Source organism: Salarias fasciatus, chromosome 22, assembly GCF_902148845.1.
Source record: "Salarias fasciatus chromosome 22, fSalaFa1.1, whole genome shotgun sequence".
NCBI classification, from domain to species: Eukaryota; Metazoa; Chordata; class Actinopteri; order Blenniiformes; family Blenniidae; genus Salarias; species Salarias fasciatus.
This window is the reverse complement of record NC_043765.1, coordinates 16,588,386-16,606,262: the sequence shown is the minus strand read 5'-3', so window position 1 is coordinate 16,606,262 and position 17,877 is coordinate 16,588,386. Positions and strand designations below refer to the sequence as shown.

General features: G+C 42.5%; 1 protein-coding gene across 4 annotated transcripts in view; it reads right to left on the bottom strand.

Annotated features, from left to right (window-relative positions):
- The window catches only part of trps1 (trichorhinophalangeal syndrome I), a 109,123-nt gene that overhangs the window by 82,317 nt on the left and 8,929 nt on the right, over positions 1-17,877 (bottom strand). For all 4 annotated transcript variants that reach the window (XM_030120303.1, XM_030120302.1, XM_030120305.1 and 1 more), the window contains exon 2: positions 8,014-8,577. In XM_030120303.1, coding sequence (XP_029976163.1) covers positions 8,014-8,026 — 13 coding nt within the window. In that variant the 5' untranslated portion in view covers positions 8,027-8,577. The remainder of the gene's footprint in view (positions 1-8,013; positions 8,578-17,877) is intronic.

Below are 17,877 nucleotides of genomic sequence, written 5' to 3'. Positions count from 1 at the left end.
AGTCTAAAAGTAGGTACTGGACTATATATTCCAGCAGAGGCAGTAGTAAATCTACTCGGTTGAGCAGCTGGGGAAGATGTCTCCAAAAAGCTGGATGTCTTCAGCACCACAGAGTTGGCTTTCCCCCAATCCTCCTGGCTCATATAATGTCTAATATTTTACTTGCTTGGCACTGGACGCCTGTGCATTTAAAATGGCAAATCTATCAACACCTATTGCTGTGTCCATGCTGACCGACACCGCCAGAGTTAATTATGAGTTCTCAGGAGTTTCTCACATTAAAAGAAATACAATAAAATTTTCCAAAAAAAAAAAAAAAAATCAGAGATTTACAGTGAATTCAGACACTGGACTTGACAGCAAGATTCTTTCATGTATATCTTTGCCCTACAAAATCAGTAAGCATTCCTCAAAGCAATTCAGATTCTGAAGTAGTGACACACGTCAAACTTGAGCAGCCTTAACCTGAAGTTTAACTTCAGTAAAAGTGCACACACCTACTTATTAGGTCTATCCTCAATGCATTAATGTGACGGCGCTACAAAAGATTCGGGTTTGTCTTTCTCTCCGCATCTTGCCGTCACTTAAACGCCTGCAATTTCCTCAGGCTCTCATCCTTTTGGATTTATTTTCTCTCAAACTAGTTAAATCCATTTGCGCTGCCAATCTTCCGACGTCCCTCTGTCGTCCTGCAGTCAAAGGAACAGCAGGTCTGCCAATATCCTTAACAATATGGAACTTTTCATGTGCTATTACTGAGAATTGGCTCTGAATGGATTCAGGAGTCTAACTCAACACTGTTTGTTATTTCAGGCAAACTTATCCAAGGGAGTCAAAGCAGCTGGAGACCAGAATGAGAGATTTTTTTTTTTTTTTTTTTTAGGTCAACTTGCTCAGCTCATTGATTTCCTAAGACCGAGTAACTGTCTTCTGTGTGACACGATGCAGAAAAAGAGAGCAGTCTCAATATCAGGTCACCTAGCTGATAATAAAAGACACTGTCAATCTGACAGGAGACAAACTGCATGGAAAGTACAGTTTAAAATAAATGACATACAGGGTTACACCTATTACCTAACACTGCTGTAACAATTATTTTGCTCCATGTCTAATAAGGACGATTAAAAAAAGACCGTTCCAGATCACAATAATGACATCAACAAACAGGATACTGTTGCATACAGTATTTTTACACAAACACGTCTCTTTCGTTCCCACTGGCAGCATTTTTCCTCCTGTTTATCTTCCACAACAATTTTTGTGCCCGCATTGTTCCACACAACCGGCAGTCCCTGGCCACTGGCACTGGCTGCACAGTCAAACAGACACAGCAGTGTAGCATGAAACTCCCTGCATCACGGTGACTGACTCGCTTGCGTTTGGCTTTCGTGAGCACCTGGATGTGGAAAAAAAAGAAAAAATAAAAAAAACTACCAGTTGGAACTATCTGTGAGCCCCCAGCTACTCTGTTTTTATTGTTCTGGCAAGTTGTCCTGCCGCTGCCGGGCACCCTGGCTGCTTCAGCAGGTCGCGCTGGCTGGCTAGCTGTAGCATCTCTGCTAGCCACTAGCCTGTCAGCTCCCGGCAGCTCCGTCTTTATCGTCCCGGGGAGCCGGAGCCGGTCCCGGTGCCGGCCTGGCAGCGGCACTATCGGCGCCGGCCGGGGCCTCTGTCTTTCCTTGATTGCGTTTTCTCCATAGTGGTCTCTGCGTACGCTCAGAAAATGTGAGGTAATCCATAAAATGCACTGTGTATAACGGTGAGCTGGCTGATTTTGTCCAAACTGTCAGGAAATACCAGTGAAAGTTGGTGAAGTTGACGACAGTGGCAGAGTTCAAAAGCACTTCCAGTAAATCCACACTGTTTTCTATGACTAACATATAATTAAAAAAATTAAATATGATATAAATATAATTTCTGAATTTAATAAAGCTGACTTAACAATCCTTTCCGTCCCTCAGAGTGACTTTTCTTTTCCTTCCAGACACACCGGGAGCGGCGTGCGGCTGTATGCTTCACCAGCATATGGATTAAATAAATAGAGTCTGCACAGAGCTTGTTAACACTTGTTCACTTGGCTTCATCACAAGTTTCAGAAACCAAGAAGAAAAAACACACACACACTTCTGAGCACACCCAAACAAAACTAAACATGTGAGATATGAGTGTACGGGCATACAGTCAGGTGTGCCACACGCCAACAGATTTCAATAAAGAGTGCATTTGTCAAGTGACTGTGGCAGTGAGTAGTAACACGTATGCAAATCTAATGGCTCAGACAGCATGCACACAAACATATGGCATGTCGACTGTGGGAAGCGGCTGAGCAGTACAGAGTGGTGTATGTGTCTCCATATATTAACGTCCATTTATTTAACCACGCTCAGTCTGCGTGTTCCAGCGCTGATGTGACGCCAACCTAACAAGTACTTCTATTGACTGTGTTAACAACAACAGAAAAAAAAAAAAAAGTTGGAATCCAATTTGCACATATTCCGCCCACACAGGAGCTTTTTTTTTTTTTTTGCCCATTATTTGATAGCTGAATATAAATATCGAAGTCTTAATATTTGCATTTCATCCTTGTCAGTGTGTTTGCCATGATAGCTTATGAGCACAAGTAGTTCGAGTATGGCTGTTTGACGCACTGAAATGCAAACAATCAAGCAGATATTGCAATCCTGTGCTTTAATAAAACTACAAAACTGAAACGCCAGTTTGGGATTCGTCTCCTGACGATGTAACCAGTTGCTAAACTAATCTCATAAATGGATTTAAACTCCAGACAGACAGAAAGATGAATTGGTACATGCTTTGAAAACTAGGTTGGGATCATTGGCCCTGCTTCGCCTCGTTACCATTCTTAATCCGATTAATGGATTCTACCCCAGAAAAGCTGGATGAAAAGAGTAACCATGAAACCAGCAGTGGTCAATTGCCAAACCAACAGCCAGCAAACTAGGAAACTGGGCTATGGAGAACCTGCGAAGGACATTTGCTGTGGTTGGTAAAAATTGCAGATTTCCAACTTCATGCCATATTTTGGAGATATTTCTAGATATGGAATAAACTCTTCAGGACTCAGGTTTTGTCTTCCAACTCAATATGAATGCTAAATTTAATCATTGATTTATTATAGCACTCAATTTTACTATTTTATCTCCATTAAGACCTCAGCACAAGCAGAATTTCACTAATAATTGCCTCAATATGGAAAACACTCTTTCACAAACATTCATCCTTCTGTCCATTAATCCATCTTTTATAACCAGATTATCCAAACTGTTCCCACAGAGAGTTGAATATAATTGATCAAATAAGCACATAGACTGTGGAATCAAGCTGACGTACTGATGGAAAACTCATGCAGAAACAGGAAGAACATGCAAATTCAACACAGCCCGTCCGCAGCCTGCACTCAAACCACCTTCCCTGATTTCAAGCGATCTGAGAGCCAACCGTCTGTGGAACACTAACCAGCAATTGTTCTAGATCACAACACGTACCATTAGTGGTGAAGTGAGGAAAAAGGAACTTGCTCAACATCATCCAGCGGACATGATTGAGTCCCCCCACCCGGCACCAACACCCCCAAAGAAAAGATTCTGGAGACATGCGGCTGTAATTTGGGCTGGTGAAGAGCCTCAGTTAGTGGTATTGTGGTCAGCTCAGTGGCGTAAGCGCCCCAGTCACTTGGTCCAAGGACTTAAACTATGCATGGTTCAAAGTAACATCTATTATCGTGAATTGGACTTGACTTTCTCAACAAGAGACGCCAAGGTGAAACTGTGTGGGCGGAGTTTATTTTACTACTGGTCTAAACTTCCCAGCAGAGAGTCAGGGGTGAGAATTTGGATTTGCTCTTGTGATATCGGGGGCGACTGCGGCTCGGTTTATAGACTAGGATATCTTCTACAACTGCTGATGAATCACTCTCTCCGTCTTACACGTGTTGACATGTCCTTCAGCGAGACACTGAGCCCCATGTTGATCCCACTGTCAGTCGATGTGTGTGTGTGAGAGAGAGAGAGAGAGACACTGTAAAAGTGCTTTGAAATTGCTGAAGCGGCGAAATGTGCTCAATGAAAGAAGTCCATTTACCATTCATCTTACTTTTCCAAAATATTTGCGGTATTTCAATCACTCATGTTTCGATGGGTGGGAGAACAAGCAGAGTTCAATCTGTATTGTGAGCAGTCTTATTGAGCTAACAGCATATATTACTGATTGACACATTTGATCAATATGTTAGACACAATGCAATCAATTACTGGTAAAACAGGTGACTATGTCCTGCTATATAATGAGAGAAATACCTAAAACCGGTTAAAAAAAAAAAGAAGCTACACTCTGTCCCCAGCCATGTTTAATTCCATTGACAGAATGAATCCAAATGAAAGGGGACACTTAATCTAGTTCAAAGAAAACTTAATGCAAATAGTGAATACACACATCTGTCACACTGATCTCTGATTGATTCCGTGTCCTTTAAACTAGTCGATCATTAACAGACTGACAAATTAAGCCATTAATGCCCATGACAGCCGATGACACTTCCTTTATTAATCTCTGTCCGCATAATTAATTAGAATTAATGATAATTAATTGTTGTTTGCCATTTCAGGGACGGCGACGAAGACGACCTGTTGCGTGCACGGTCGTGCACGCAGGCAGGTGAAAGGCTTCACGCCCTGCTTGTAGGATAATGGATGGATATGTCTTGCTGTCCGATCCACACAAATGCATGCACTGAAAGAATAACAAAGAATGTGTGCATGAGTGTGTGTGTGTGTGTGTGTGTGTGTGTGTGTGTGTGTGGGAACTAGCAGTGGGTACACCCTGCTTTAAAGCAGTGAGGGGATGAGATCATCGTCACACAATAAAGCTCCTGCGTGACCCATTTCATGCAAATGGGTCAACAGGTAGTTTACATTCAGCCGTTCACACATTTTCTGACGAACTCGGCTGCAGTGTGACTTTTTAGCGCGCGAGGAAGTGACACACGGAGACGGAGAGCGAGGGGACACAAAGACACAAAGGGAAGGGGGGGGGGAGATCCAGTGACAGACGAGGGGAAGGAGCACATGGGGGACTCGCCGCCTCAGAGGAGCGAAACTCATTTGCAGGCTACAGCATCACAGGAACAAACTTCTGGATGTCTTAGCGATGTGCTTGTTTGTGCGCGCTGTGTGTTCGGGGCGCGGCATGAGAGCCGAACCGTCTGAGCTCTTTCGGCTCGACGTTCCATAGTTTTCTGAAAGTTTAAAAATAAAAAGTGTCAAATCTGACTCGCAGTAACACATCAAAGGGTAAAATGCTCCCACAAATCATGCAAACACACACACACACACACACACAGATAGGCACACACACAAGACTGTGTCAAAGGCCTGCAAACATGCACGCGTATAGACATATCTGGACACGAGCGCACACACAGGGAAGCTTGAAGCAATCTGTTGTCGCACCACATAATGAAAAACATACAAGCACATACCAGCACACACACACACACACACACAAAGCCATGCATCCACATACAGAGACTCACACACATGCTTAGACACGCAGTGCCATTTAGTCTGGCACACACTGATCACTTATCTAAACACACATTCATAAAAACACATTAAGCTTCACTGTGAATGAAGAAATAGAGATCTCACGGAAACGATGCGACACTGTGGAGTGATTACACACAGACACCGAGGCAATTAACCTCCGCTGGCATTTAGAGCAGGGGAGACATTTGTCCCCAACATGGTATTTATCGATGCGGTCAGTTTTTTTTTTTTTTTTTCTCTGAGAGAAGATCCTAAGAACTCTACCAAAGAGCATTTTTAATTAGTCTTATTGAAGTTTTGATAAAAGCACACACACAAAAAGAAGTACGCAACAATGTCTCAGTCATTCAGATCCATGGTAAACGTCACTGAGAGGCAGATTTCACACATTAACAATAGTTGGATAAATAGAGTTCCTGAAAGAGATAAGGCAGGAAGAAGAGCGTGAGAACAGGCTGCTACAGCGCGCACTGGCACGTAACAGCTGTATCTGTGTCGGCATGAATTTTCAAAATGATGGGATTATGAACAGGCTGTAAATGCACAAAGCTGTGATGCAGGAAAAAAAAAAGTCTAGTGTCATTCGTTTCCTACTGAAGAACGCAGACAGCGTCACCATTCACCTGGCATTCCTGGGTTTAGATGATACACGAACATGGAGAGTTTGACACAGAGCTTTAAAGTGACAAGGACTGATACTGACATGTCTTTAATTATAACATACACAAGCTGCTGCAGCTTTGCACAAACACTCACAAAATTGCCTCAGCTGTATATATTTGCGGTGCGTTCTTGAGTACAGCGGAAACAGTGACCTGATCAATCCAACGGTGAAACGCCTACAACAAATTAACCCTGGAGTCACTCAAAAGAAATATGTCTTTAGTTAAGACATGCAGAAAAATCCAAATTATGTGATCATCCCAAAATAACAAACTCATCATCGTCAACATACGTGGCAGGTTGAGAACGTTGATAACTTTCAGATTACTGGTAGTTTACAGCATTGACAGCACTGTCCTGAAGAGATGGGTTCAACGCTTAGAAGTGAATTTATATCAGCTGTGGGCAACTGGGCCACATGCTGGGAATGGAATCCAGGAAATGGAAGAAGGAAGGTCATTTCAGTCATATTTGATCCAGATATAGATTGCAATTACTGAGGAAATTCTTCATTTTTTTAAATTAATTTCCAGTGAAAATATGCTACATTAAATCAAGTTAGAATTTTGCATTGAAAGCAATTTCTTCTATTGAAACTAGCCATTGTTGTGTGGGCTGTGCTCACCACAGCAGAGCATTCCTGGATTCTTAAAAGTGCACTGCTGGATCTAAACAGTCATATCAGAAAGTTTCAGCCAGCCAGACATTTCCAGTAGTGATTAATTACATATTTTTTGCAGGAAGATGTAATCTCGCCCACGGATCACACCGCTGAGCAAGTTGCAAACTTTATTGAGTGTAAGGAACTAATGAGCTAATGAGGTTTATTTAACTGGGACTCGTCGGGAGTGGGCTTCGGCGAGGAGCCCGTCGTGGCCGGGTGTGAGGCAGCTGCCCCGCTGCACAACGTCAGAGACACGTTCCCAAACGTGAATGATATTCATTCAATCAGAACAATGTCCCGACAGTTCTCCACCTCCACGAGCGGCTCACAGCTCAGGACTCCAGACCACAGCATATGGACGGCGTTTCCAGGGAACGCGCGGCCACTTCCCCAAACACTGACGACAAAGAGCAGTTTTTAATAAAATAGCATTTTACTGGCGGTCGACTGGCAAACTATACCCTGCTGCCACTGGGGGGGGGGGGGGGGGGGGGGGGGGGCAATTCCCGTTAACCCACCAAGACCCACAAACCGGCGGAGCTCTTGTGAATAAATGCCCGTCAACAGCTTTATTCTTCCACAGTTTTGTGCATGTTTGGAGAGACTAAACAAAGTCATGACTAACGGAGCTAAAAAAAATAAATACATAAAAGAAATTAAAAAAAAACACACACACAAGTAAACACACTCGTACAAAAGTGAACACCCTAGATGCACAAACTATGAATAAAAGCACTTTGTAATTCTGCAGCTCATATGTAGAAACGGTTTAAATAATCCTTCAAAATGAATTCAGGATAAACTGTACATGCCGAGGAACGCTTTAAAATTCTAAATATTATAACAGCAAAACAACATACTGAGGGAGAATATTAACAGATTAATTGTAGGACAGTAATTTTTCTTGAATCTCTTTAATTTGCACAGTAATTTCACAGAGAACTGCACGAAATATGACTATAGCTTTCAGGAAAGATTAAAGGAATGCAATTCACACACATTTAATACTTAAAACTTTGTATATAGTTGGAGCAGGGAACAGTTTCATGACTGAAAACATCAATAAAAACCCATGAGAGTTTGATTCTGACATGGAAGTAATAAGACAAATAAAGGTCTTACCTCTGCTGATCATCAGGTTATAAAAACATCATGGCTGACTCCTGAGTTTTGGCATGAGCTCTGTGGAAGGGGCTCGCCTCACAGCCCGCGCCGCACCAGTCCGCCCAGCAGCGCGGTCCGGCTACTGGCCCTCTGTACTCCACAAGGTTAAGGCGAAGCAGAACCCGGGCTGCCGGATCCCTGCTAGTATCCCTCCATCTCTTGATCAGCTCCACGCTGCTCCTCACAGGTCCATGAAACCAAACTCTCTCAGCTCGTTTGACTTCTGTTCAAAAAAAGAAAAAAACAAAACAAAAAAAAAAAAAAGGTCTTCAGCTACAAATGGCATGGAGCTGCCTTGCCTCTGGTCCAGGACGCTCGCTCCTCTTATGCTTCCCAGCTGGGCAGAACAGCTTTGAGTTTGATCAACTGTGTTGTACATCCATGTAAGTACTATAATGCCACTGCCAGTCTTGCTGTCCTGTTTTTTTCTTCTTCTTCTTCTCCCCTGGTATGTATATATATGCTCAGTTCTGGTTTAGGTCCTCAGTCACGGATGTCAGAGTCCACGACCACGTTAACAACCTAGAAAATGGCAGAAAGACAAATTACGTTAGGAATGAGCCCGCTTACTGGAACCTATTTGAGACAGACTTCAGGCTTTCTGTTCATTTTTTTTTTTTTTCTTTGCGTTTACGGAAAGCAGATTTGTCCGGACTGTAGACGTCCACGTTGACTGAGTGATCAAAGGTGCACAATAAGGGGAAGGGGGGGAAGATACTAAAGCTCTGCTGAGACTCAAGACAGTCGGTAATTGCACCAGTAGTGTTCTATCACCAGATTTGACAGCTGGCATAACTTTCAACATGTGAAAGTTATTAGAAAGCAATTGCTCTTTGCTCAATATCAAGAATCAGTAAAAACATAAATCTTTTCACAAAATCTCCTGAAGGATTGACTGTCTTCTTTCTGAACTCAACAATTAAAAATCATGATGCATTATCTGTCTTGGATGTATTTTTATGAGCACTACAGAAGCGGGGAAAACAAAACAAGCAGAATCAGGTAAGATTAAAAAAAATTTAAGTGTCAAGCAAAGCATGCTGATTTGAGATAAAGAAAAAAAAAAGCCACCAGTAATAAGCGCAGCAAATTAAATTAAACGAGCAAACACTCAGCCTGCGGTAGCATTCTGCGGCAACATAATCCGTCTCCTCACTTCTCTTTATTCTTCTTCTTCAAGTATTACTCGCTCAATTTCAATATTGATTGCTTAACGAATCAGAACGAGGCAATCACCATTTCCAGGAATTAATATAATAAATGATCACATATCAAAAGCCCCGTGGGCTGCGACCACTTACAACTGGATTTCTTTTCTTTTTTTTTAATTCTGTGATTCTCCAGTTAAAAGTCAGACTCTCCCGTTCTCAGTTCCCCCCTTTTGTTGCCCCAACCACAAAAATCACCCCACCCTCTGTGTCTGTACCACTCCTCTCTCTCCCTCTCTGCCACCTCTTTCCTTCCACCCTGACTCTCTCTCTCTCTCTCTCCTTCTTACCACAAATCTAAATCTGAGGCTGTATTTATCCTCAGCCAGTTTCCTTGGGTCAGTCTTGGCTGCTGTGTGCGCATGTAGGTGTGTAGCAACAGGATAAAACACAAGTCTCCAAACTTCCTCGCATGCACGAGAGTCTGCTGCCCTGCAGTCTGAACATGATTCAATAAGCACTACAGCAAGAAGGCTGAACGAGATGTGGGAGGAGGGTTTTTTTTTTTTTTTTTTTTCCTTTTCTTAAATACAAGGATACCTGTTGAGTGGTTTACCTAGTTCACTGTGGCCCTGACCACTTCCACGTGTCGGCCTGACAGTGTTTGCACTATAGATAGAAAATTAACACACCAGAACCACAGTGGGTCATTATCTGGAAAGGGATATGCGCTGGTTTAAAAGAAAATAACAGCTGGCTTGAGAAGCTCAGCACATTATGAGTCATTACTGAAATTGTGAGTCATTTTAAAGGCCCTCCCATCTCAAAACAGATACGCTCCTAAAGATAAAAACATATTTTTGAAAATAAAAACTTAAAAGGCGATGTTGATGTCCTGGTAAGCATGTGCATGGCAGTTCTCAGGTAAATAAATAAAGCAAATAGAAAGAAAAAACAAAGCACTTATTATATGATCGAGTACTTCATGTCTTTTAACTTTTGAGCTGAGAGGAAAAAAAAAAAAACTAAAGAAATGCGGATTTGTACTCACAATAGCTAAAATGGAGAGAAAAGTTTCCTTTATTAAGGAGCAAGTCCGACTCTAAATATGCTTTATTTCCATGCAGAGGGCTGACTCATACCAGATTGTGTTTACTCATTTACTCAATCAGTGTCTTTGTTTTATTTATTTTTGTCTGTATTCTTCTTCATGAGTTTTTTTCATTATTTCAAAAAAAAATAAATAAATAAATAAATGAATAAATTCTCCCCACGAGTGTAACTCCTGCTTCCACGTCTCACGTCAATCAACTCCAAACACTCGGTCTCAGTTTCCCCTTCCGTGCCTCTGTCTTTCCCATCAATCCATCACTCAGCTCTCTGTCATATTTCTATGATTCTTCTGTCTGTTTTTCCAACTGTCATTATGGCTGAAACCCCCCCACACACACACTCCACCTCCATTCCCCCCTCCACCAATGAGTGTGTGTGTGTGTGTGTGTGTGTGTGTGTGTGGTCCGGCGCGACTATAGACCGTTACATTGTCCCAGACAGGTCGGACTGCACCACTAGCCAGCAGATGAGGGGGAGGCGGAGGAGGAGGAGGAGGAGGAGGAGGAGCACCCTGGGGGAGGCTGGAGAGCGGGGGGTTCCTAGGGAATGTTTGTTTTTCTGTTTCCAATTTGGTCCAGCCTGAGGAACTCCACACTCCGCTCTGTCTCAAACACACCATTCATGACGGCCTGACGTACATGATTACACACAAATACCCACTCACACCCACTCTTTACTCGCTCATGCGCGCACGTGCACGCGCACGCACACGCACACACGGCTGCCTCAAGTACAAACACACACACTGACAGCATGTGCACAATGACAGCTACACATATCCGTTCACACACACACACACACACACGTTACTCAAATACATATTCAGTCTTTCCTGCCGTAGAACACAGGCCCCTAAAAGTATCTTTGTTCCCATCTTTTATTGTTTTCTGATTTGTTATTGCTAATGCCGGTTCAAATGACACGGCGGTCAAACTAATTACGCTTGTTTCTTCCTTGTCTTTCAGTGATTTTTTTTTTTCCTCCCTTCTGTCCCCAACAAAATGACTGTCTTTGAAAAGCCTTTTTGATGTGACTTACTGGCTTTTTTTTCAGTTATGTAGACACAGTTTAGCTCCATGTTCCACCAATTAGAGCACAGAGAGCACATTGTTTCACATGCAGCTTCAAGTCTTCCATCTGAAATAGATTATTTAGTCAGTTTTGATGTTTGAGATTTCCAATGCAGCGCTGATCTTACATAGTGCTAATAAAACTTTATCCTGGATCAATGTAAGAAAAGAGACACAGTTTGCGTACATGTCTTTTTAGAAGTCATGCAGTCAGCAGTTTAGCTCCACATTTAATCAATGACTTATGAAACATGCAAAAAAAAAAAAACAACTTTTTACAGACATAGTGCATGTTAAAATAATAGCTTCTTTGAAAGCTTAAAAGCATTTGCAACAACTGTCAACAGTCAGACCGGAGTTTTTCTGAAGATGCATTTTCAGAACCTCCTTCTGAAGACATAATTCTCGGAATATTCAAAAACATCTGACATGTATTGTTGTTGCTGGACTTCTAAGCACACTAAAACGATGAGACCAACACAAACGATCATATCTACAACTTAAAAGCAAAGTTAGGAGTTGAATTGTTTCGAATGTTGAGGCTGCACAGTGGCGTAGTGGCGAGAGTTTGCATTTCCTCCCTGTGCACGTGTGGGGTTTCTTCTTGTGCTCGTGTTTTCTCTCCCACTGTCCAAAAACCATGCATTTCAGGTTTCTGGGTGAGCCTAAACTGTCCATCTCTCTGTGTTCGCCCTGTGATGGGCCGGTGACCCATCCATGGAATTTGTACGCTGTGGATATAGATGAGTTGAAAGTAGGCTATAACTGCAGAAAAAAAAAAGTTTCCCAGCTTTTGTAGAATTCAGACCTGACATTCGCTAAAGAATGGAAGCTATTCTCACATTAATCTAGTTATAATAATATACATCAGTCAAGTGGAAACACTTTCCAGTCTCTAGCAGGAAAATCCTAATTTGATGTCTCCCAGGAGAAGAAAAAAACTCCCCATGTCCAAGAGGAAACAGCATCACAGAGAATTCTAAAAACTTTTTGCTCAAACACACAACTAAAACCAAAGTAATGGCTCCGTTACAAAAATTATCCAGCAACTATTTTGCCAGTTTTTCATAAATGTATATCCATTATGGCCGACACCACAAGCCATGGCTCAAGCAACACGGAGGCTTCAGCTTCATCGATCGAGAAATTCAATTGCATTGGTTTGTTAGTTTGTTTGCTTTTGACACAGAGGTGCTGTAATTGGCAACCTAAAAGAATTTCTCACAAATTAGTAATAAAAATTCTTTCAGATTGCCGATGGCAGTTTTCAGGATTTTCTGACCTTGTGTAAAGTATGAAAACTCATTTTCAAAACAACTGAAGACGCAATAAAAATCTGACTGCATATCCCAGCCTTTACACACAGTCTGACCTTTCGCACAACACTTTTGTCTGTATTTTACCATTTGAAACATAAAAATATTGAAACTCGTGTTTCAGCTTTTAATATGAAAGGTGGAGAAATGTTATTTGTGCATTGGTGAAGAGGGACAATGGCAGCCAATGGCAACTCTGACACATTAAGCTTGTTTTGGGACACATCGTCCCCGTGTGCATCATCAAACAACCCCGACCAACCGGATCTTTAAGCTATTCTGAATAAAGCACAAGGGAGTGATCGGTCCATTCGTGACGAAAAGCAACGCCCAGAGATTTTAAGGTTTGCCCTGACACAAACGCACGTGAATGTGAGTGACACAGACGCCTCCTCCGTCATAATTAGGTTTGTCAATGCCTAAATAAACAAAACGAGACGTGGTATTAATGCACGCCTTCCTGTGGGGTGTGAATATAGGCTTTATAGTGGAAGAGATCTGAGGGGCGAGGCACGGTTCACAGCAGCCACTTTTGTGTAAATGTGGTCAGTGGTTTTTTCTGAGGACATTCTCTTCGTCTTTTAGAGACTATTTTAAGCCTTTTTTCAAAAGGCGTTGGTATATCAGACGCCAGGGCAAGACAGCCGGATTGGCATGAAGTAACTTTAGGAGCCTGTCTCTTTAAATCCCTTCACTGTTAAAGGTTATTTTGTGTTCTGAGAACTTTGTTCTTTTATATTGTCTTCCCTAAAGTATGGATTAAAGTGTGCAGAGACTGTGAACTATGCAATGTTAAGTCTTTGAATTTGTTAATTGGTTATAATATGTCAGAAAACTCAGAGGTGATTGTCAATGTTTGGTAGACCAACCCCAGACAAGAAAGTATCAGTTTTTGCCTTGTGGTTGTGTTAACGTCCCGCCTTGATGTACGATAGTAGCAGGAAACCGGGAGCTGCATAAATCAACGCGGGACTGTTGATTCTGACCTTGCTCTCCACGGCTGAGACTCCCATACATCAAAAATAATGGAGAACAAACTGGGCTTCAGTGGTAGTTGTAGGCGTAATGGAAGGAACTAGTAGCTGCATAAATCAACATGTTGATTGTTGACTCTAGCTTCGCTGTCTTTTTTCCCCCCCCCAAAAAAACACGGAAAACAAACTGCAGCTCTGCCAGAAAGACACACACACACACACACACAGTACCAACCTGCCCCAGTCTGCCAGATATTTGATGATTTTACACATACACACTTGTGCGCGTGTGTACGTATGCCCCGATTCGGTCTGCCTCTGTCTGCGTAAGCTCAAACATTACGTCAGTCACACACATCCACGGACGAAAAGAGACCGAAACACTCGACGACACACACACACACACACACACACACACACACACACACACACACACACACACACACTGGCTGCACAACGCAACTTTCTCTTATGTACACAAGCACACGCACACGTACACACACACACAATTTCCACTCCTGGAGAATCGGATGTTTCCTGCAAGCAGCCGGCTCGACAGGAAAAATGTCTGGACAAACTTAAGACACACATACACACAATGGAACATTTTCAAGCCACAATGTTGACATTATATTCCTTTCCAGAGCCTTTCTATCTGCACGCTGGCCAAGTGAAGCAGCAAACCCCCCCCACCACCCCCCACCGCCATCCCTTAAATACTATCGGGAAGCGAGGCTGGGAGGTTTTGGGGCCCCCCCTCGTGATGTCAATGTTCTGCTGCGCTCCATTCAAAATCTGGACTTTCATCTAAAATTCAAAGCCAACTATAATCATGCTTTAACAGTGATGCACTGTACTTTCTTTTCTAGCAATGAAAACATTTGGGTTTTTTTTTAATGATCCAGAGTGTCTCCATCAAAGAAACTGGCATTGCCCAACAGGCATTACCTTTTCTTTTGATGCCATTATTCTGTCACTCTCTAAAACAGAGGCTGGCGATTGAACGCTTAAGTAGCTTTGACTTTCCCTTGAATGCAGGCAGGTTAGGTTTCCAGTGAGGAACAGTTGATATGTGAAGGTTTAGACAAACAGTAAAAGCTGGTCATTCCTTACAAAGACAATATTATTATTGTTTAAGACATTGTTAAAAGTAAAAAAAAATTACGTTTTGATAGTTGTTTTCACAAATATTCAATCAATTCAGCCAACTTCGAAGACAGAGCAAGGTGAACAGCCAGCATGCGGCTGTTTCCACCTTAAGGGGAAGAGCTGTCTGGCAGTTTAATTTGGCTTTTGTCAGTCAAAGCATGACAAGTCCGTGCACACACAGCAAGTCAGTGCAGCGGTGAGGTTGCAGCTCCAGGTATTGTGCAAAGATTAAAACTGCTCACAGAGACTTTCTCTGTCATTTGAAAAACATTCTGGGAACGACGATGATATACTGTACGTAGGCTACACGGCTGTTATTCGACACATTGGCGAGATGACCTCCAGTGAGTTTGAACAACACCGCGGTGCTCCGAAGTTTGGTGTTTCACTTTTTTCACCACTGCTCCTAACTTATCCGCCGAGATCTGTCACTTTTTCACTCCGCCAGCTGGGTTTTCTTCACCCTCTTTGCTCCTTTTTTTTCCCAGCAAAAACTGAACATTGTCACGGCTGCTTCCTAAAGGATTATTCAGGAGTGTGCGCTCAGATTCTCTGCTTTAAAGCCTCATAAGTAAAGCTTATGAATGTACTTGTCAGTCTATACTCCAATATTCCTGGATTACAAGCTGAATATATCAGAAAAAACACCAACAGAAAACACTTTGCTTTATCTCACCCTCCATGACATGACTTCAAATGTGAAGCTCCTTTGAGAACCTGCTGAAATAAATCCTGTGTTTTCCTACTTCACACCTTGCAAAACTCCCCCCGGAGACATGATAATTATTTGAAAACAACAAACCCAAGTGGCGCTTCGATCCTGTCCGTAAAGCTGAAGCATTACAGAGCAAAAGACGTACTTACATCAGGAAAGGGCAAGTGGAATGAAGCCTGTATCTCAGACAGAAACACGCCTTTCTAGGGCTTTGCATGGTGACAATTATGAACTCAAAGAGCATGAAGCGGAGGAGGGAGTGACCATCTGAAAGGATTGCAAAAGTTGCAGGTCCTGATTTTGCAAACCACCTCCCAAACAGGGTAGTTTGGATGCTAAACAGGCATTTTTATAAGGGATAGAAAGTCCATTTAAGTGACTGAGGCTCGACCAAGAGAAAGAGAGAGAAAGAGAAAAAGAAAGCTACAGATAATGAGAGAGAGAGAGAGAGAGAGAGAGAGAGAGAGAGAGAGAGAGAGAGAGAGAGAGAGAGATTCTCACAACTTGATGAAATCAGCCTGTAAAGAAAGGGGAGAGGACAACTTGTGTGTGAAGCACTAAAAAGCCCAAAAGCCATGTTTCAGAACAAACGCCATGCCCCCCGCTGTGCTATTCCACCCACTGCAACACACACACACTTAACTCCGTCAGGCACGCACACACAAACACACAGGCCTGAAGTAAATTTAACTGTCAGCCGTAAAGTTTTCAACCACACCGAGTGATCTCCTGCCCCTTTTCTCGCCCCCGTCCTCTTCCTCCTCCTGTCTATGCAAATGAACTCCCCATCGCTCTCTCAGCTGTCCCTCTGTCCATCCTTTTATTCATCCCTACATCCTTCCATTTCTTTTTTTTTTTTTTTTCACCCCATTGTTGTTCCACATTAGACATACTTTCCCTGGGTGCGCATATCTTTCAGAGCTTCTTGAATCTCCGCCGAGGCCACGATGGAGGATCGAAATCTGAAAACCGAGGAGCTCCATCCAGTCCAACACTGACTGAACTTTTTTTTTTTTTTTTTTTTAATCGTTCTTTTCCGATCTCTTCTATCCGACAGCGACAAAACGGCACTGCTCTCTTCCCTCTTTCTGTCCGTTCTTCCTTGAGCCCCACACCCCCAACCTTGCCTCCTCTCCACACACACACACTTCTGACTGTGGGCCTCTGACACCCACCTCTCCGTCTCCCTCCACAAAAGTCTCAAAGACCCCCAGATGTGTGCCCCCTTCATTTCCATTTCAAAAAAAAAAAAAAAAAAAAAAAAAAAAGAAGAGCCACGTCCCTCCCTCCCTCTCTCCCTTCCATCGCCCATCCATCCAACACATCCACTTCTTCACACACTGTGGACACTTCAAAAACACACTGCCACACACTTATCAGCCAATGGAAGGTTTTCTTTTTTTTCCCTGTTTTAGAGAAAACAAAAACAATACAATGGCAAATATTACTTATCAGAAAACATAAAAGGGACGCATTGGACCGGTAAACTCAGTTTTAAATCAGTGTTTCCAGCAAAAGCTCTTTTGAAAATAGGAAAAGTCGAGTATCAGAAAAATTATTTATCCACACAAAGCAACTCCTCCGCTTGTTCACACGGCACAAACCGGTTTTGGACACAAAATAAACACACCTTTCTCCTCACCATCACAAAAGAACATAACCAATTTGGTTTACCTAAAAATAAGCGCAGGCATTCTTAAAGCCACAATTCAAGCCTGAGCACACAGAATTACAGCAACATTATTTGCAACAGAACATTTCAGTGCTGAGACAGCCTGCTTTCTTCATCAAGAAGCAGAGAAGTAAAAATAAAAAGTGCTATAACATGAAGACAATAATTACAAAAAAAACTACTGAAAAGAAATCTGAGAACGACGCAGAATTAAAAAGTTTCTTTTTGTCTTCACAGAACTGCTGCACAAACAGAAACTTCTTGCAACATGAGAATCAATCCAACAAATAATGATCACTGCAATGAATCTAAAACACCGCGGTTCGAGCCCAGACTCGCGGGAAGCCTTTCTGTGATGAGCTTGCACGTTCTCCCTGTGCTTGCCTGGAGTTTCTCAGATACTCCGGTTTTCTAACTCCTTCTTGCCACAGACTAAAAACTGTTTTTTTCAATCAGTCTTGCTGCTAAGTTTTCCTCTGAAACTACCCACCGAGTTAGTCTGGTCAGTGCAGCCCAACACAGAACTGAAGGCCTCCAAATGTGATTCTATCACCATTCACGGCGGCCAAAAAGGAAAACAAAAAAAACACAAAAAAAACAAAAAAAGGAGCCATCAATGCAACAGAATCACTGGCACTACGCTGCGTATGGAGCAGCACCAATGA